This window comes from Ammospiza caudacuta, chromosome 3 (assembly GCF_027887145.1).
Source record: "Ammospiza caudacuta isolate bAmmCau1 chromosome 3, bAmmCau1.pri, whole genome shotgun sequence".
Taxonomy (NCBI): domain Eukaryota; kingdom Metazoa; phylum Chordata; class Aves; order Passeriformes; family Passerellidae; genus Ammospiza; species Ammospiza caudacuta.
Genome location: NC_080595.1, coordinates 12023474 through 12045772, shown reverse-complemented (window position 1 = coordinate 12045772; position 22299 = coordinate 12023474). Strand labels below are relative to the sequence as shown.

At 40.6% G+C, this 22299-nt stretch overlaps 1 protein-coding gene across 1 annotated transcript in view; it reads right to left on the bottom strand.

The window, feature by feature from the left end:
• FSHR (follicle stimulating hormone receptor) overlaps positions 1-22299 on the bottom strand; it is a 79376-nt gene that overhangs the window by 14652 nt on the left and 42425 nt on the right. Inside the window, 4 exon segments of the mRNA XM_058801998.1 lie at positions 1195-1272; positions 3449-3520; positions 11070-11144; positions 11536-11610. Of these exon segments, the coding sequence (XP_058657981.1) occupies positions 1195-1272; positions 3449-3520; positions 11070-11144; positions 11536-11610 (300 nt within the window).

Sequence of the window (22299 nt, the reverse complement as noted above, 5' to 3'; positions counted from 1 at the left end):
CCAAACCCCCTGCCATGGACAGCAACACCTTCCCTAGGCCAGCCTGCACAAAGCTCCATCCAGACTGGCCTTTTGCACTTCCAGGGATGGGGCATCCACATCTTCTCTGGGCAACCTGGTAAAGAATTTCTTCCTGATATAAGCAATGAAATATTTTGGGGAGAAAGGGGAAAGCCAACCTCAAGCTGCTCAAGTGGCACAGAGAGATCAAAACACCACAAAACTCTGGGTTATTTATCTTACCCTCCAGTGGTATCATGAAAACAAACATAGAATTTGTTGCGCAGTGCTTTGGAAATAAATACTTGAAAAAAGCCTGTGTGCATATGTGTGTGTGTGTGTGTTTAAAACTTCAGAAAAGTATAGAGAGCTTGTGCATAACTGATAGGGAAAAGGGAGAGATAAAGCCAAATGACTTCTCTTGGTTATTGATGGTCTGACCATGCTCCCCCACAATTGACGTGAGCTCAGTCAATTCAAACCTCGCTTTTCTCTCTCAGTGTGCCAGGTAAACCACATGGTGGGAATTTTTTCCAGTCTGGCCACTGGCTAAGTGAAAGGAAGGCAGCTTGTTAGCAAGCAAACAGTATATTTTGATATACAGAGAGAAAGGATCAAAGAAGCCAGTTCATTAAAATACATGACTGCTCAAATCAAATGTAGGGCCAGCTAACCACACAGCTCCAAACTGCATTGGGAACCCACTTGTACCAATGCATTAACATTGTGTACAAGGAAACCACATTTCCACAACATCTTCATACATTCTGCCCAAGTAATAAATGTCTTTGAGTGATGTGTCTGACTGTAAATATTTATGAGTCGTGCCATCCTTTTGAACACAATTTGTATCGCAGGGAACTGCAGCTGTAGGTGTTTAACCTTGGCATTGGTAATTACTAAATTCACTCTCTGATGTGCTTCTAAAATAAAGAGCAGGAATAGAACACAACAAAAAAAACCCCAAAAAACCCAACCCCCCCCCCCCCCAAAAAAAAAAAACAATCCAAAAGCATTCATTTGTTTCATGGCAGAGAAACAGAATACAGAGATCTCAGGGGCAAGGAGAGATGTAAAATCTCAAATTGAATTTGGAAGTGTATGAAAAAGTGCCCAACTCCTGCTATCCTTGACCCTGTTCTGGAAAAGAAATGAGCTAACAAGGAGAATAATGAATTTGCTATGTCTACTCACAGAATCACACTTTCAGAACTCAGGCCCATGAATGAATTTCTTTCAATTGTACGTATATTGATATTGTCTTGAATATCTCTGAAAAATAAAATACAATAGAAACTACACCTTTTTGTACTTCTACGAGCCTTTCAATACAATATGCTGCTTCAAACACAGTATTTCCCCCCTATATTCAATCTGAGAAAGTACTGCAGACAGAGGGTAATAACCAAAATTTCCAAGACATTTTTCTCCCGCAGAGCACAAACCTTCCTGATAAAAAAAGGCTGGAGCAAAACATTTCCAACACCCCCATACCTTCCTCCCAAATAGGCTGAAGACATTAAAATGCATATAAGCTCAGGTCTATAACCCTGAGGTGGATGAAATAGCTCCTCCAGCAAACACACTCCCCAGAAAATGCAATGAGAGGGGGCTGTGAGCCACCCCTTCTCCCAGCCCCCCTACAGAAGGAGGAAAGCCATTAGCCTTTCTGGCCTGATCCAGCAGGGCACCACCAGCCCATGAATCATTCCCCAGCTGATGTCAACAGGGCTGCTTATAAGCTTTGTATGTGCTTAAGAACTTAAATGCAGGACCCCTGTCAGTGCAATTTGTTGAATGGACAAATAAGAATTTCTGTCTTTCCTCAGTTGTGACTGATATAAAAATATATATATATATATAAAAAGGAGCATTCTGTTGGTGGCTCAATATAGGCCTCAAAGAAGTTAAGTAATGTTACTCATAATTTAGACTGGGGATATTGCTGTTTCCATGCTGTTTCTGTTGGAAAGCACAGAACAAAATTAATTATCTGCAAAGCTTGAAATTAAGTGCAAAAATTATCTCATGCTGACAGCTCCATGCAGCCACCACTCTGCACAGAGGGACACTTAGACAGAGGCTTCATTCAGAAAACTGAGGGCAGCAGGGGCAGGAATAGGGAGGGAACACAGCACCCATGTGAGTGAACTGTACCCCTCTACGAAAGCTCTGCCCTTTATAAATTTCAAGATCTGTCTTTGGGACTTAAATATTGGCACAGCTGAGGCCAAGGGGAATTCTTTTATTGACCTCAGAAGGTCCAAGTTTTGAACTGAGGTCTAGTTTGGGACTCAATCAGTATCAAGGTCTGTTTATTCTTACAGGAAAGTGAGGAGTTGCATCTAAAAAAATTAAAAGCTCTTGTTGCTACAGGACACAATAATTCCTGTCTAGTTAAGACTGATGATAAACACAAAGGTGTGCAGGTGAAATTCCCTGTTGTGCCATAGCTGTTGCATTTCCTTGATGGTTTTGAGGAGCAATGAACTGAAGTTCTCAGAATTACAAATATTAAATGTATTCCTGAAATTGATTTCTTATCTTATATGTCTGTACACTATATTCAGGCATCACCTCTATGTTTTATATGCATTTTTATTGATATTAATGGATATTACTAAAATAGCCATTAATAATTGCAGGATTAATGTTTCTGCAGGTTGAAATAATCTAATCAAACATCTGAAGATGAAGAAATTTGTATGTGAATTAACAATAAATCTTTTCCAAATGTTTTCAGTTATACTAAGAACCAACTGAGGAATGTATGTCAAAATATTTTTCAGTGAAAAAGAAACCAAGTTTTTCTGATATGCATTTTTTTTGCAGAAGAAGTGCTTTAGGAAATTGACAGCCTGTTTTCACAAAGAAAGTTTTGCACAAATTTTTTTTCCTCATTGGCACTGGAGTTTTCCATTGTAAGAATTTTTAATTTTCTGGGCAGTTTTACTGACAGAGGAAAATGGAAAAGGGTATGGTAGGTAACCCCCTGAGTTTGGGTTTTGGTGTGGTTTGCTGCTGTTGTTGTTATTTTTCTTTTCTTTGTGGTGTGGCCACTTCTGATGGAACTCAGCTCTGAGATCAGTGACTCTTCCCATGCAGGTCAGAAAATTTTCACCAGGCGACAACAAATTTCCTCTGCCACCATCCTGGTTTGGATTTCAGCTTCTGAAAGAGGAGTCAAAGGCTGTTAGCTGTCCCCTGGGCCACCCAGACACTGCAGTTAAAGGACGAGTGGTCTGTAAAGTCAAAGTTCCAATGCTTTGTAGAAGGGAGACCTGGAGAGAACTGAGACCTCCTGACCATCAGCGCCTGCAAAATCACAATCAACACTGCAGAGCTAATAAATGAACACATGGGGAATCATGTCTTGAAAGGTTTTGCTGGTGCAGAAGAACATTCAAAGACAGCTTTCAAAAAGTGAAAAGCAAACGTTCAAACTTACAGCAAAACTTTCTGGAAAGAGTGAACCTTGTGGACAGCAGGTAAAAACCGAAGGCCAGTGTTTGATATTAACCTAAGGGGAAGAGAAGATGAAGATTATTCAGTCTGCCCCTGGAAAGAAGGCAGCAATTAATGAAGAAGAAAGAATATTGGACTGAAAATGGTTGTCACAAAAGGCAGAGTTTAGCCACAAATTGGGGTTTCTCAGTAGGAAACTTGACATCGTAATTTAAAAAGGTTTTTGTCCAAAGTACAAGCTGAATTCTGCAACAGAGGTAAAGGGAGAAACCCTAACTTGGATGATAACACAGTCCCTCCAGATGATCTCAGTAAATTGTCCATATTAATTTCCCAACATATTCTAAGAAATCAACTGCACTGACACAGGATAATTATTTTCATGGTAGCTGTTTTAAGACAAAAGTATCGACCCACCAAATTTTAACCTTCCTCTATAACAGAGGGCACATTAATTCCAAGGGAAATTAATTGCTGAAATTAGGAGAGAATTAGGATATTTTGTTCCCCAGAAGCTTTGATAGTGAGGAGCCAAAACCATGGGAACATTTCAGCAGTTTGTGCAGCTGGAAATGGACCCAAGCCTCTGTCCGAGATACCTCCACCCTCCCTCTGCACTGAGCATCACTGGCCACTGCACTGTGGCTCCTGTCCATGAAACACCACCCCAGAGCTGCTGGTTCTGAAGAATAACCCTGTGCTCACTGCCACTGAGGCCACAGGTATCCAGAGAGACGGACCACATCTAATTTAGTCAAATTTTGTTATCCAGAGCAGCGGCAAGGTCAGGAAAAATGTGGTGTTGCCATGACTGGTGGCTGCTGGTGGCTGGGAGGAGGGCTCAGTGCTGGAGGGAGGAGTTGGACTGGACTGGCCTCTGAACACTTGGGAGCTTTTCCCAGACACCAAAAAGTCTCATGTTTACCCCACCAAACAAAGAGAAAATATGGATTCTTGAAAGTTTGATTACATCTTTGTGTTTTTAATATATGAGATGGTAAAGAAGGTAACCTTTCACTGAGAATATTGGTTTCTTAAAGAACACAGGATATGTAAGTTTTTGTTGTTGTTGTTGGTTTGTTTTTTTTTTTTTTTTTTTTATCCTGGCACTTAGAACAACATTATTTTATTATTAGATCAGATCTTTTTCCTTTTATTTATTTATTTTTTAAACAGAATCATTCCTGAACAGCTGAATTGTGATCAAAGGACTGGTTGAGACTGGAAAAAGGTAAGATTGTTCACATGATGTTTTTTTATGAACCTAGATCATTTCAGGAGAGTTGCAGTCTTTCAGGTTTCATAATTTGAACTGAAACTGAACGTCTCCATGTGACAACCAAATCCTACATTTGGGAACTCAGGGTGACACATAAGTCCATGAAAAAGTCATTCACTTGCATAAGTACTGCTCTGAGCTCCCTGAGATGGTATCTGGGTATCCTCAGATGCTGAAAAGACAACTTTGATCTGTCTCATCTTCTAACAGAAAGCAATAGTTCATATGCAGGGAAAAATTAAAGCAGTATTAGTGAATATTCAAGAAGTCAGTTTGGGAAAGTTGCTGAAATGTCAAGACTGTTTCGTCTCAGGGTTCAGAGTGGTCTGACATTGTGTTAACTTAAAAATAACAGCGGTCACGTGTGACCAAGAAAGCTCCACAAAAATGCGTGTGAAAAACTATTATATATAGTTAAATAGAAAGCATGGTTAATGAAGCAGGTGAATTATACAAGGCCCGTGTTACTTAAAACATTTCTGCACTTACACTTCATAAAAGGACTTCATCAAAAAAATTAGAAGCAGTAGAAGAACCTGTAACTCTCCCTTACAATATTTAAAAATACACATTCTAAATTACTGGAGATATACAGGGTTTTAGTGGAAAGCTGCCTTTCATTTTAAATGAGTCATATGCTAAAAATCGGTGCAATCCTATTTTACAAGCCCCTTTTAAACACAAATTGTGGCATACATTTCCCCCAGCAGGAAAATGAAGGAGGAGACTGCTGCCAAGCAGTGTGTGGCTACTGCAGGGCAGAGAAGACATAAGGAGCTTTTCTTTCTGCAGTCCTTCCCCAAGAAAATCTCAATCCTCATGGTGCAGCAATGAAAGGTAACAGGGTTCTAGCATCTGCTATTCAAGCCCTGCTCCCAGGGGCAACTTGATCCCAGCATAGCAAAACTCCACATTGGCTCTCAGGGCTTTCACCCAGCATGGGAGAAAAACCATCCCCAGTGCCTTGGGTTAGTTCTGATCTTTCCAGTAATTCCAAAGTTTTCAGGGCTCAGTTTTCACTGGTGTCAACTGAGCAGCATGAGATGAAGAGGGAAGAATCTCTGACAAATCATTTCATATTGAAGTAAATCTACAGGTGGTACAAGGCACTGATTGCACAGAGGCACAGAATGGTGATTAGGAGCAGGAGAGGATGTTCTTTTAATTAAAAGCAGAAAAAAGAACTGAAAAAATATTTAGCTAGACTGCAGCCTAGATCTTCCCTCTCTTTTTATTCCAGCAGCAAATCTCCAGAGGCCTTAAAGTGGATAATCTTTTTAGAATGTAGATAATCCAATTTACTGAATATCTTTCCTGCAGGACAGCTTTGTCAATATATTTGCCATACAATGTATACATCCTTAGTAACCTCACTTTAAACAAGTGTCCTCTTTAATCTGTGTTATGAGTCCCCCCTTGCCATGCATAAACAGCTTGGTGAGAATATTTTTTTTCAGATTGCTGATGGCTGCTTTCCAAGGTATTAATTGTCTTTCTGAAAAGGCTTACTAGAGTCAATACTTAAGAAAACAGAGCACCACAATCAGCAGAGAAAAAAAAATTTCAGAAACTAATTCCTGAAAGATTCTGGCTGCTTATCTCCAGATATAGCAATTTGTCTGGGGTTTTTTTTTTTGTGCCAAATTGTAGGAGCTATTCTGACAAATCTGGGAGCACGGTTCACCTCATCAATTTACTGTGGGCATTTGCTAAATTGCAAACTCAAGGTAGGCAGAGATAAACACAACTTCGCTCAGGAAGCATTATTTTTGTGTCCCTTAGTCACACTGGTCACTTGATGGTGCTTGTGAGCCTGGTTGCAGCAGGACATCCCTCTGATTCAGGTATTCTGAAATCTGCAGCCCCACTCCTGGGGAAAGGTCTTTAACAGTGAGGCCAAAGGAAGGAGTGGGGCATCACTTCTTTTTATTGAAGAGTCAACTCCAAGAAAAGGGTCAGGAGTTCTGTGGGGTTTGCTGCACCTGCAGCAAATGCAGATTTGTGCTTAGGAAGCACCAGACAGGTGCAAGTTGCTGAAAGACTTTGCAGTTGGGCTCTGCTCCTTCTGCAGGCAAAACCTACAATTTTGGGACCTACATTTTCCCTCCCCTCCAAGAATTCAGCTGTATGCCCTCAAAATTAACCTGTAAGAACTGTTACATTCAAATCTTTGTATTGTAAGCTGAGATTGCTTCATACAGGACATGGACACCCCTCAAAAATGAACCAAAGGACATAGATCACATATGAGAACTAATTTTGGAAAGAAAATGAGTTTGAAAAGCCATCACCACATTATTAAGGAGACTGTGGCACAGGTCTCCCTAATGAGGGCCAGATAAATAATCTTGTACCCATGAAAAGGTCAGTAAGTTACCATTTTGAAGCAGCCTGTCTCTCTGGCATATACCCAAGAAAACCAATTAGCAATTATCTTCACTGTTTCTAAAAGACTGGTGGGAAAGTTAAGGTTGCCTGTTTCTAGAAGGTTTAGGCTGTTCAGTTCTGTGTTTTTTCAGCATTTTCCTCTCCTTTGTGTTTTTGCCATACTGGTAATGATGATGCAGGAGACAAAGGGAGTGCCAAAGGGGCTGGGAGGAAATGCATTTGTCTCCAAGCTGACAGAGATAAAAGCATATTAATATTCAGCAGCTGGTGGCCATAATGAGCCCATGAAACCAACGAGGGGACTGACAAGGCTAGCTAGAGCTTCTTGCCTGCCCATAAAAATGACCCAGTGGCTTTACAACTATTTTTGTAGAAACACAGAGAAAGCCTTGCAAACAATGTGTTGCAAAGGTCATTAAACTAATGGGCTGTAGTGCCTGGGCTCAATTTTGGACATTGAGACTGATTAATTTATTTTTTTTCCTCTTTATTTGTTTTCTGAGCGATAGCCACCAGTAAATATAATTTTTTTTCTGGAAGTTTTTCTGCACTGTGTTTTAAGAGTTTTGCTACAGCCCCAGAACTGTGTAATGAATCAGAGCACGTGTCTTGAACCCTGCCAGACTGTCCCCATAGCTGGGAGCTTCAGAAGAACCACAATGATCCAAGGATGGTCTGTACCTCCTTAGACAGTCAGACATTATCACCTAATCTGTTATATGACAAGATATTGACAAAACCATGTGCTATTCCTTCCTAACTTACAGCAATTAATGTGAAAATTAGGCAGTGATGTACAGGTTTACAAGTTTCCAGGTTTTACAAGTTTCCGGGTTTTACAAGTTTCCTTTCATGGCCTTAAAATTTTTATCATTTCTGCAATAGCTACTCCACACAGATGCTTTACTCTTTTATGAATTATTTTAAACTATAGTCCCACATGTTTACAACCTTTTGCTTGTGTATTGTATAAAAAACCCTGAACAACCACCACAAAACAGAACAGAAAAAACATCAATCTATTAACCTCCTCGACACCTTACCTTATATTTTTAGTACTGCCTCTTCCCTGCATGTCACAGGAAGGAGAATATGAGGACTGGGTTACCTTTATCAGAAGGTGTTTGACACCCTTCCATCAAGGTTTCTGCTTTCTCATTAAATTAACTATCCTACCCTTTCAAACAGCAAAGCTTTCTGCCTATTCAAGGGCAAGCACCAGTCAGTGAAGCCAGGGCATGGAGAAAATGGCATCTTTGCTCCAGAAACGCAGGGGAAAACACAGAGAGAGGTGATCTGAGCCTGTTGATTTGAGCATGATGTTACTCAGCATCATGCCCTGCTCATTGGATGCACAAAGTCCCCGACAAGAACTTTGTGTCCTGCTCCCAGTCCCTGTGTTGGGAAATGCTGTGGCTCCAACAATATTGCACAGATTTATACCCCCAGCACACCTTCCTCAACCCCTGTTTTTAGAACAAACCCCACATTCATCTCTGCAGAAGCTCCCAGCCATGGAACCTGCCCCTTTTGAGCTCTCTATAGTCATGCAGGGCTGGGGGGTTTTACCTCCTAAAATGAAGGCACAGAGGGGATGCAGCATGAATCCATTAGTGGAGTAAGCACCAAAGATGGATTTTATGAACATAAATTAGAGAAAAGCTCTGGCACAAGAATGAACATGATCTGAGGGGCTGTGAATAAACTAGAGGAAATCTTCTAGTTACCAAATCATTAAGTTTCTAGAAAAGCCTCTCCTGGAAAATGGAGGAAAGCAGGCAACAGTGAAGAGGATCAGGAATTTCAATAAAACACCTAATTAATGGGATATATGAAGTGGATCTGGGAAGAAATAGGATACAGCAGCTGGAGAGTCTCTTCTAGCCCTCCATGCTCACAGGAGAAAAACCTTGGAAGAACTTCAAAATGCATTTTCCTCTGATATCAACAAGCAAGTAAAACTAGCTCAAGAGGACAGGGGAATGGTCAGGTAGACAAGAAATCCTCTTTATTTTTAACTTGTTGCTTCTACAGGTCATAGGATTGCTGCTGCAGCTGAAATTTACATAGATGAAATCTTTGAATGTTTGAGCAAACATGCATGAGAGCGTGGAATGACAAGTGTTCACAAGTGTTCAACATCCACTAGTGCCAAGAGAAAAACTTTCACTATTTCAGATATTTAAAGTGTGAATTTACCCTCCCCTATGATTTCTGTGTCCCATGTTTAAATGCTCACTGTGTGTTCTTTAGTACGTTCACATTTCTGCTTCGATTTCATGTGAGATAAATGTGCTCTCATTCTTTCCACCCATCTGTACATCTGACAACTGGACTCCCCACAGCAGATTGTTCTGGGCATTTCACATGGAATAAACAAATGCTGTGGTTTTGTTCTTAGGTGGCCAGAGCTACTCAAAGGCAGTAGTCACTGCTGAATGACTCAGGCTTGAAATGGGAGGAAAAAGGCACATGATATATCTTCTCATGACAATGCAAACTTAGAGCTTTATTTCCCCACTGTCAAGAGAAAATCTGTGTTTCAGTTAGGCAAACACAAAATTTAAAGTTTACCAAGATGCCTGATGAATTTGATAAAGTGTGAATCAGTCAAAATACTGGGAAGAGCAAAAATCCTACTCCAAATCTAGACACATATTCCAGTTCAATGAGGGTTTAAACTGTAATGGCTTCTGTAGTGCTAAATACACCTTATCTCCTAAAGTCCAAGTCTTAAATCTCAAATCTTAAAGTAAAAATTCAAAGCAATGCCCCTTGGCATTTTTGAGCCCAGAACCTGTCAGATATTAGTGATTTTCAGAGACTTTAAACACTCCTTGGCTTACTGGGAGCTATGCTTATCAAACCAATGACCTGATTTCATACTGTCTTTATAAAATCGCTAACCAGACAATTAAATGTTTCCTTTTATGTACTGAAATGTACAAACCATGGCCAGGTTTCTCACATGAGTAAGGAAAACAAGGCTTCTTGTATGAGTGAGGTTTCTTGTGTCAGTCAGGAAGATCAGACAGGGTTTATTGTTCAGGTTGGTGGACATACAAAAGTTAAGTTGGCATCCTGCTGGGTGAATAAACAGGTGTCCTGCTCACCAAAGGGCACCATTTGAGCTGTATAAGCTGCCATCATTAACACCAACTAGTTTTAAATGGAGTCCACTGTACTTCATTGGGGTTCTAACACAGAGGAGAGATCATCAGTCACATTAAAACCATGTGCTAACAGCAGTGAAAATGTATTTGAGTAACCAGCTTTCTGTAAGGATGCATTCAGTTACCACTGAATTTTGATGGCAACTCCACAGAAGCAGATGTGGCAACCACAGAGATGCAAATCACATTCCTGATGAGGCTGGCTGAGGAAATAAAGCTGTACATACAGCTTTATTTTGCATACAATTATTTTTTATCTGTATACAGCTATATGTTTGTATTTTGGGGATCTAATCATCTCACATCAGGCATTTATGAAGACCATGGCTATAACACCACCTTTGCCAAAGAAAAAATAATCTGAATGTTTAACATCATGTATGAGACATATAATAGAAGGCAGCACCATAGCAAAGACAGATGAGAGATTTTAGTTTTGTCTCTAAGCTTCCAGGAGGAATTTCAACCTAAATTTGTTTCTACAGATGTAAGAAAGCTCCAGCTCCTCTGCTCATCACTCATTTTCAACCTCTTGCTTAGAAAGGCTCGAGGAACTTGTGTGTGGGACTCCTCTGTGGAAGCTTTATCTTCAGCTTTTCTGAGGAATGTGCAGACATGAAAATGTGTCTTGATAACATGCAACTGGTAGTGAGGAGAGGGAACCATCCTGTCTTATCACCCAAAGTGCTCAGCACCAGCTGGACAAACACACAGGTGTGTAATTCAAAGTGACTCTAGGAGCTGTAAAGAGCAAAAGGTCTTACAAATATCTGAGGCTTGGAAGGTGTTGGAAGGCATCTTTATCGATGTACACGAGGTTGTTGGCTTTCTCAATTCTTCTGCAAAGAGGAAATGAAACATCAGAGAAAAAATATATCAATAAATTGATCTTAAAATTGTGTTTGTCCCATGATGCAGTGGAACAATATGCTGAGGTTTTCTTTTTGGCAGCAGAAGATCTGGATGATTTCAGGGAGCAGCCTACCATGGACAGGCAGACCCCACCACCTTTCGATCCTGGCAGTGATCTGAGGATAAATTTTTGCCTGAGCAGGTAAAGAAAGGGGCAGCTAGATAAGAGGATGGAAAAGACAAAGGGAGATTTCAATTGCTCCTATAATGCTACAAATTCTTCAGTGCTTACCTGAACCAAACTGCAAAACCTTTGATACTTGCCTATAATGAATCTTTATAATTGTCTCCTTTGCATTTAGATTGCTCATTACTTACATTTCATGTAGTTTGGGAAGGTTGGAAAACACATTTGCTTCTATGACCTCCAAGGCATCATTCTGTGAGATCTCTCTGAAAAATAATTTAGAAGTCAAGATATTTCAAGTCATGGTGAAGCGGAAAATGGAGAAGTGAAAAATTCACAAGGAACTTCTCAGATTACTGATGAGTTTTAAAACCAAGGTGGATATCAGATAAGAAAACAGAAATGCTGATGAGTACAAGGGGCAAGCAGCAACAACAGTCAGGAGCAGAGATCTGAGGCTGGAGTTTGTATCTGCAGCATCAGCCCTGCATGTCCTGCTGTCACCATTCCCTGTGCATTAGAAGTCAGGGTCTATCCATCATGGGCTTCTGGCCTTCTGACATTGCTAATTACTGAGGGAAATTTAATGAAACCTTTTAACTCAGTGAAGAAAAGAGGGGGGGTGAAGGTGACTGGAAACAAAGACAGCTAAAAAGTTCCCAAGAAATATTGCACAACTTCAGCAACAGGACACTGCTGTCTTCACTCAATGGGAAGAACAGAGATTAAAATTAAGGCACCAGCAGATGTGCCCTTGCTAACAGCAGCTGGAGAACACAGAAATGAAGAAGTCTTCCACACCTTGGAGCAAACCTCATTTGACATGGTGTGCACACAGTTAATGCCCACTTACAGCCAGAGAACTGCAGAATATAAATGGCCAGTTTTACTGCTCTCACCACACCAGAATACATCTCCTGCTAGTCCAGAACACATCTTTCTTTGCTTCCTTAATCTGTGGGCCTGGGCTCTGGTGTAATTTAGAGCTCAGGATTTCCCCTGGTGAGTCAAGTGGGCATTACTGCAGTGTCCCCTGTCCCAGTCCCATCACTTATCCTGGCACTGGCCAGGAAGGTCGAGGTAAAGACAGCCATGCCAAAAGATTCCTCACTGCCATTTTTTTTTGGAAATGGTGCCAACATGTTATTTTCTCAGGCTGAGGTCAGGTGTAGGAAGTAAAATTTGTAATACAGCTGTAATTCAGTGATATTGTCATGGTCTGTTGCATTTTAATCATAAGGTAACTGCACACATTTTTGGAATGAAACCTTGGATAAATAGATTGGAAAAGGGATGACACTTGTTCCTGAATATCTTGTTCTTCTGAAATTATGATGGTTGCAAATAGATTCAAATAGGCCCGAGGTAAAACAAGAGATTGTAATGTCAGGTGCACAGCCAAAAAAATAATCACAAAAATTAATCAGAGGAATATAAATGTGTTCCACTCTCTTCTAAGTAACAGCTGAACCATACCTGACAGATTACCTGCCCATTTAAGACAAACAGAAGCCTTGCAAAAGAAGACATGTTTTTCACCTGACCTTTTCAGTTTTAAAAAATGCCTTAGTGGTTTAATATTTTTTAGTTTAATAAGAAGTTTTCCCTTCTGTTTCCTCAAGTTTTTTTTTTTTTTGTGGAAGAAATCCAACTCTGCTCTGCTCCAGGAGCTCTAAACTGGCTGGAGAATAGGAAAATAAAAGTACACAAGGACTGACAATAGGTGCTTGGCAGGGTACATTGAGGACTGTGTTTGTTTAGCAGTGCTGAACCACCAGCTCACATGTGAGTGTGTTCCTCTTTATTACTTAATTTTCAGCAGCAATAAAATGTTTCATAATTACTTAATTTTCAGCAGCAACAAAATCCCTGGAAAGAGGGATTCCTTCATGCCATGTGAGATATCCAGACATTGCAAAGGATACTTCAAAGAGTTTTTATCATCTTCCTGTTTGCTTTAAAAATAATTACAAGATATAAGTAGAAATATCAAGAAGAATAGAATAGAATAGAATAGAATAGAATAGAATAGAATAGAATAGAATAGAATAGAAGCATATAAATACCTCATACTCCATATGAGTTATTTATGTGACTATATAAAATTCACTTGCCTAACTAAGTCTCTAAGATTTAACAAGGTGGGAGGTGTCTCACATTTTTGAGGTTTGGTTTGGTTTTCCTCATGCCCTTTTTGGGTGGTCAGGTGTATTTTTGCCATTCCCCACAATCTAAAAATCAGTTTTCTGGAAAAAAGAAAATCTTCAGAAAAAACATCAGGTTTAATACCAACAAATACATTTAGTCAGAAGATACTTCATGCCACTAAGAAGTTCAGGAAAAAAATGTTGCAGATGTGTTGGCCTTACACAGGGAAAAAAGGGTTATTAAGAAACCATAATACAGTTGTGACCTCACCCAGCAGATAGTGCTGCTGAGGGTAATAATTTTTTATTATCCAATCTGCTATCTAACTTTGCAACAACTTGGATGACACAGCTTTTTTAATGGATTGCTTAAAAATGAATGTTTCTGCATCAGAAGAGTGTTTTGGCTTCCTGTGAGTGTGGTAGGTTATTGGCTTTGTTTTGATTCAAGAAATGGAAGATACAGATCTGATTAAGCTGGGGCACCAGCAGGCCATGGCACTCTGGAAGGCTTGGAGAATTCATGGTGGAGCAAAGGAATGAAGAGAGGGAGGAAGATAGGAATCTCCAAAATGTTTTTGCAAGATTAGATTTTTAAAATAGTAGGTTTTTTGGAGATTGTGTTTTAAACAGAATTAAATAACACCTGTGTGAGGGGGCTTTCAGAGATGTGGGAAATGACTTGGCTTTTATTCTAACATGCCCATTCACAGGTACACAGGCAACAGGCTTGGTTTTTTTAAACAGGTAATGAATATAAATATGTCCATTTACAATGACATTTTTTTTGTCTTCCAGCTGAAGCAAACCTCTTTTTCAGCTAATGAGGTTATGAGCATCTCAAAGTAACAGAAGGGAAAACTGTCAGCGGCAGAAGGCAGCAACCCTCCTGGTGCTGGGTTGCATCCTCTGTGTTCAGGGGATTGCAGTGGTGAGGGAAAGGACCCTCTGTCCCTTTAGGCAATGAACTGGATCCTCTGCTACACTCTCTCCAGGAAATCCTGGTGGTGATAACCTTATGAACAATAGGCATCACTAATCTGGGGTTTGGTTGCATAATTTGTGTGAGCTATCTATTCATACCTAGCAAAGTGTGCACACCTGCTCCTGGAAATTCCAAACACTGTCTTTGATACAGGCATCCATGACATTCAAAGTGCACACCACTGCTGCTCACATCAAACAACCAACTCATCAGACTCACATCCTCTGCAGAGGAGAGCAAATAACACCTGAGGCAGCAGCTACAAAGAGAAAAAAGGGATTGCTGGCTAGTGTTTGTGCAAGTGTTTTGTCTTGCAGTATAAATACACACAAACAGATGATTGTTCATAATGCAAATCTGATTATATGTCATCAAGAGAGAAGATAGGGCTGTTATTACGTTGTTTGTTTGGAATGAATGACACTATTAGTGCTACTGGTAGCTATGGCAGGAAACCCAGCCAGCAATCCCAGCATCACTTCTCAAACAGACAAGCCTTGGAATAGATGGTGTGCAAAAAAACCAGGGGAAATTTCTTCAAAAAAAACCCAAATATCCAAAGCACCCAGTGGTTGCAAAGTGCTTAGGCATCTGCCTGAGCTTAGTTTTCGCTGCATGCAGAGTTGAAATCACCAGTGATCCTTGAAAGCATAAATTGTTCACTCAAATACATACAAATACAAAAGATGAAATAGCATTCAGTAAAGGCATTTTCCAAAGGCACAAAGGGCAACAGTTTTTATTTTTCTGCAAAGAGAATGTAAGACTCTAAGATGTGACATCACATGATTAAGGGATCTGTAATTTGCCACCAAAGCAGCAAACTGGAATCACTATTACCCATTCCCAGCAACTGGGTGCAGTGTATAATTTCCATGTGTGACAGTCAGAGCCTGTGTTAAAGGAGAGAGAAATGGAAAATAATTTAATCTGCCTGCAGAGCTGCCCTTAGGCAAGGCTGGGGGTACCACTTTGTGACATCTGTGGCAGAGCACAGTGTGATCCAGAGCAAGGATTCCTCTTCAAACCAGCTGCACCCACAGTGCAACCTGTAAAAATCAAGACACATCAAAATGGCCTTTTAAACAATTCTGTTAGCAAAGGACTTAGGGTTCATGGCAGTTTCTCTGTAGTCCACTGAAGGAAAAGTCTCTTAGGCTAACCAAAGTCTTACAGAAAAAACATGACTGTATTAAACTCACAAACTTGGGGCCAAGTGGTCTAATGTTCCAAAATAACAAAAGAATAATAGACTGGAAGTTTATGTCTTTTATGACAGGAATTCCTTTCAGGATCAGCAGGGATAGGATGCAAGGTAATTTCTTCTTCCGCTTGGAAATATGACTGTTTTTAAAAATTGTGTGCTTATATATGCATGTCCATATACAGATAAGAGAGATCAGTGAGTGGTAAGTCGTGTCAAAAGAAGAGCAGAGCACACAAGAGGCAGAAGAGCAGCTTGGACCAGCATTAGCCCCTTACACAATGCCCAGGGATGTGTGATTTAGAGCATGAAGACCTTGTAGCTCCTGCAGCAGGAATGACAGAGAGAAACTGCTGCCCACCTGGTGAGTTTGGCTGTCTGATGGCCACAGTGAATGTGGGATTTGTGGATTTCTGCATTTCTTGTGGGATTTGTGGATTTCTGCATTTCTTCTCTCTGTGGTGAATTAGCATATAGGACTGCCCTGTCTGTCGAGGCCTCTGTGGTCCTTGCTTGGCGTGTGCACCTTGCACACAGATGTGGCACATGGGGTGAAGAAGGGATTTCTCCTCTCTCCAGGCACACAGTCCTGCTCTGTTCTCCTGGTGGTGACTCCATCCCTGTAAACTCCTACAGTCCTTAAATTCCCTTCCAGTGCAGGTGTGTACACAGGTTATACACCTGATCTGCTCACCTTGTATTTCCTGTGATACATTATAATTGGGTATTTATTGGCTATTACCCTTCACCTTTGATGCAGTTTTTCTGTGGCATAGCTGTCCTGTGAATTCCCAGGAATGCTTTTCTTTCACTCTGAAATCAGCAGTGATGCTGGAGGTTCAAGGTACTGATTCCCAGAGCAGGTGGCCTCACTGTGCTCTCTGTACTGCTACAAATCAACAGCATTGTGCTCATTTAAGGGAAAGGAGAAGGGAAAAAAGGCCAGCAGTGCTTATTTTCCCCCCTTTCTGTAAATATAAATGCTCTTTAGAGCAATTTTCCAGGTCAGTTTTACTCAGTGCTTTGACTGATGCCACAATTTATGTCAAGCTTCACAGGTAAATGTGGTGCTGCCCAGGCAATCCTGCCCAGGTGAGCCCCCAAGGGACCTGCCTGAGAGTGTCTGAACTGAGAAATTAAACACCTGGCTACCTCTGTCTCCTCCGTCTCTCTGTCATGGATGGAGTGGCTCTTATTCCTTCAGCCTGATCAGAAACAAGGCAGTCTAAAATCTACTTTTGAAAACTTGCCTCTGAAGTGACAGCAAAATGCTACTCCATTGATTTAAGCAGGTTACAAAAGGAAAGCCATTTTTCTTAAAAATATTAGAGACTTTTGACCTTTAAAAAATAGATAGTTGACACTTTCTCCTGTCACTTTTCCTTGTGAACATGAAAAACTTGTCTCCCTGCCATGATTTATTGAACACCAGGGAGTTACAGGGTAATATCTCTTAGCAGATATTGATGTTTCAGAAATGAAATCAAGGACTGACTCTTCTCATCATCTCTTTACTTTGCTGAAGACACACACACGTGTTGTCCTGGCCTTAATAGGTGGAAAACCCATTTAACCAACTGCACACTAATGGCAGCTCCACACTTGGAGTCAGAGAGTGCATCAGTCTTTGAGGGAGATTATCAGGAGGTGCCAATGCTGTGCCTTCCTGTCTTCTCCAAAAGGCAGGAAACCATGCTCCCAAAGAAATCCCTGCAGGCTTGGGAAAGAAAATAAAATGCAAATTTCTGCACGGCAGACAGAAGCAAAGGGGATTTTATTTCTATCTGTGCTTTAGCACCATGCCAGCAGTCCAGATGAAAGTCTGTGGAGAGTTTGGTTGCATCAAATTAATTGTCCATGTAAAGGTTTTAAATTGGTCTCTCTAATCTGAAAAGGCACATGATTAGTCTGCAGAATTGGGACTGATAACAACCAGATCCCACAGACGAAGCTACATCGTTACAAGAATTGATTTTATAATCAGTACAGTTTGGGGGACAGATATCTGCTCATACTCCAGCACTAAGGGAGTGTATTACACTCCTTTCAGTTTATTGCCAGCAATGCTGAAAATGCATGAAACTTTGTAGGGCCAAACAAGAAAAAGGGTCTTTGGAGGAAATGGCAACTTTCCACAGAAATCTGGCTCCACACAGGCAGCCCAGAGAGATGGGGCTCAGAACTCAGTGCCATCCTGCCCCTGGGACAGACATATCTGCTGCCCCCCACTTCAGGAATTACTAAATTTTATTTATGGCTATGGAAGCTTGCAGGGAAGACAGAAAAATGTGTGTAAAAAAGAAACACCCACTCAGTCAATGGCACTTTTTCCCCTCAGGCATGGTGGGCTCCAGAGGATGTGGAGACCAAAGATGGAAGAGGAAGGGACCTTCTCTTTCAGAGATGCTGATATTCCTAAGCTGTAGCTCCTTCCATGGAAATGGGCAAGCAGCATTTATTGCCACATCTTTTATTACTCCTCTCTTGGCTTTAGTAGCCAGCTAATGATGAATAGTTTATTAAGATGACCTGGGGAGATGAAGAAATTGCATTGGAGACAATCACTCAGCAGAGCAGCTGAACAAGGAAGTGCAGCAAATAATTTCTGGGAAAAATCAATAGGCAGACTGTCCTGGGCTGGGAGAACATGTGGCTTCCAGAGCCCAAAGTCTAGTGACAGCCTTTCCAAACAGATCCTCCTGGAGCAGATGCTCCCAGATACTTAGCAGACAGTTCTGAAATGTTTAAGGAAGCACACACTCATGAGAGGCCTCTGGAGGACAGTTCATTACTAATTCAAATACATTACAGAAACAGGGATGTCCAGAATAACAAGTGCCTCAGATAGGCACAATTAAACATTTTAGCTAAGATAGGAAATTCTAAAAAAAATATTTGTTCTTCTCCTGATTTTTTGCTTTAAAAATCCTCCCAGAACACTGAGTATTATTCACCAGAGCAAATCATATAGTACATACAACACACAGTGCTTTTCATTTCAGTGAAAATAAATCTCCATGACTTGACCCATCATAAGAAAAATATTAGCATTGCCTAATGTTAAGGCCAATTATAAATATAGGCATCATCCAACAGCTGCCAGCAACATGCACTACATCTTTCAAATGTTCTCTTGAAAGGATTTAGGTTTCTATTATTCAATGTTAAGAGCTCTCCCTGAGAAATATTCTTTTCCAGCACAGAGATTTCCTTGTGTCTTTATTTTGGTTGCATTCATTCTTCCCTTCAACCAAAGCAACTTACTGTCCTTATGTTTTGTGTCTAACTGAACTCTACAAACCTTTATCCTTGAGCTTTGGCACCAGGCTCAGCTAAGATGGTACTGCATAAATGTTTGTGTGATTACATATAACCTAACCAAGGAAAAGGATATTCTTTTATATTTCCAGAGTTAAATCCAAACCTCTGCCTTGCAACAGAATGCCAGAGAAAAAACACACACCACTAAGAAGCTACTAAATCAAAAGCTTTTCAAAACAGGTGTGCAACAAGACTTATTTATATAATTATGATATCATCATGAGCAGAAAAAATTACTGCTAACCCCAAATCTGCAGGTTCTGTACTGGAAGATGCAGAGATGACATGGAAACATGGGAATTGCACACAGTCCCTACCCCTTTTGCCAAGTGGCAGCAAAGAGGAGCTTGAATCAAGACACCCAGTGTCTTATTTATATTACAAATAACTGAACAGCTGTCCACTATGAAACCTTGGAAAATCATATGCTTCCACCTGAGTTACAATCCTTATCAGCAAACTCTGCAAGGCTGCACAGGAATAAGGAAGTGTTAACAGGGATAAGGGAAGATGTCATAAAGCTTGGGCCAAAATTCACTAGAATATATTTCTGTGCTTGTGTGTGTATACACACAATATTCCAATAACAGCAATAAAAATAATAAATCCATGGCCACAGGATGGTTGTTACTCACTGAAAGCAGGCAGCAGCTGCCTTTCTGCACACCTCACCCTGTTTCCAAGGAGGCTGCTCTGTACCCCACTCTGGAGAAGCACAAAACATAAAAAAGGCTTTCTGCTCTTGTGGGGCTTTCACAAGGAGCCCTCAGGAAGAACCATTCCATAGGAATGAGGCAAAACCCAGAGGCAATTTTCAGCCCTTGGGAGCAGCCTGTTCCTCCTGTGCCAGAGTACTTTGATCTACCTGGGGATCATTCTCCTCCCCTCTATCCTGGGGCATAGAAGAAAGTTTGACCTAGAGGTGATGCAAAAAGCCTTATTGGAATTAGCTCTTCCTTCCTCATCAAGGAAAAAGAGGAGTCTTCCCCCCTAGCCACGGCACTAAAGAAGAGGCTGAAAAACAAATGTGGTTTGAATTAAAAAAAAAATCACGTTTTCCTTAGAAGTTGCTGTGCCTATTCCTTTGCTGAAAAGTGTCGCATATACTTATGATATTTTTTGTGTCTGACTTCCTGTATTGATGTAAATAAAATGGAATTTATAGTGTTTTCACAGCGCTCAAACCTGGCAAAACCTTTTTGTATTTCCACTAAAACCCTATGAGGAAACACTACTGATTAGAGGGAAAAACAATTCCTGAAGAGATGCCAAACCACAAAAATCACCATTTGGTAAAGTCATGATGATGAAACACAATAAATAAATAAATAAATAAATCAACCAATCAATCAATAACTAAATAAAATTAAACCTGTCATTTCTGATAAATATCTCAATCTTATTTGAGACTGAAGAAGATTTCAGACTCTGCAGCAGAAGGAATGAAAATTCATTGATTTTAATAGTTCATATGTATTTACATTAGCATTCTACATTTTAGAGGAGTGCGTATTTTCCTGCAATTTTGAATAAGTGTTTTCTCTAGAAAGCACACAGCTCAATACACAGAACACAGAAGTACACAAAGTTAAAGGCAATCCTGTGACAGCAAATTAGCTCAGATTTAAAGGAAAGTTAAATACTGAATTAAAACTAAGAGAAAAATGGTATAGTTTCTTTTTCTACCAGATGGAAAAAACATGTGTTTTAAAATAGTTTTAATGGCAAAATGAAGAAACAAATATAATATTATGGAACATGATCAGATTTCTCTCCAAAAGATACTTTGTCTTGAAATTACTGAAATTTGGACCAGATGCCTGGACAGAAGAGCATTTTTCTTACATGCAGAAATATCCAGCAAACAGAAAGCAACCAGCAGCACCAGCACACACCACGTTCTTCTACACAAAGGTAATAGGGTGGCATTGTACTCTTTCCACCAGTTCCAAGATGGGTCTGCAGTGTGGCTCTGGCTAAAAATTCTCCGAGTGAATGCCCCGTGCTCCACCTGAATGCCTTTGGTGAGGACAGATTATGTAGCAGTTTAAATACATGGGGTTTTAATTTTTGTCTTTGCCCTGAAATCGTGCAATTGCTACTTCAAAATGGCAGGGTCAGGACAGTGGCACCTATTTAACTTCAGGACCACACAAAGCCCCACATCAGGTGTTTTGGATTTAGTTGATCCTAATGAATTTAAACCTACTTGTGTATTTTGATTTTATTTTGTATGTGTTTTCTTGTGAGTGTGTGTTTGTTTGTTGTTGTTGTCTTTTTTCAACTGGCACACAGTTCCAATAAATTTTATAATTTATTTTCAGTGAAATGAATGAACCTCTGCGAGCATGCAAGCCCCAAGAAGCCACACAGAGAAGATTTATCAATTAGACCTGTTAAAAGAGATTAATGCTACAAAACAACTCCACTTCTGCTCACTTTTTTCTCTGTATGCTGCTGAAGTCAATTTGAGGACATTCATCCACTGAAGACTGAGAGGGGCAGAGAAACTCCCCTGGAGTCCAGGGTATGACCTGAGCTCAGGACACAGCTCTCTCCCATCTAGACCTGTGACTCTCCTAAATCCATTTTGCCTCATCATTCAAAGAGTCCAGAAGGGTGGCACCAGGAAGCAAGCTCTTATATCCTCTTCCTTAAAAATGTACTGATGGAGACCTGTTAGGAGAGCTCAGATGTGTCAGGGACATGATTACTCAGGAAGGTGCCAGAGGAGAAGAAGGAAGGCCGCCACTAAACAGGGAGAAACACACTTGATTTTCTTTTAGGTCACATTTAGTTAAAAGTGAGGTAAAAAGACTTTATTGATGTGGATGGCAAAAATCTTCCATTCATCCAGAGATGAGGCACAGCATGGCCAAAGCAATCAAGCCATCCCACAGTGCCCCACGAAGGAGCCTGGACACCCACTGAGACCCCATTTCAAAGTCTGGCCAAGAGAGGCTGCTGCTGCTGACAGCCAGCTGTGGCAGCCCCAGCTTGCAATGAATCACCATCTCCTGAGGGCACAGGCTGAGCTCACCCTCCCCTGGTATGCCAGCCATCAGCCCACCCAAGTGAAAATAAAACATTCATCACACACATGCAGACTGGATATGAACAAATGACCCAGAAATCTGGGGGGTTCCAAGTCCCATTACCCTCTGCCTGAGCCGTTCTCCTGTCACACCAAACTTGTTGTGACATATTTTGTGTGGGCTGCCTGGTGGGGGTGGAGAACAACCCAAAGCCTACTTTGTCATTTAGTCCTGAAATTCTGTATAACTCATTCAACATACAA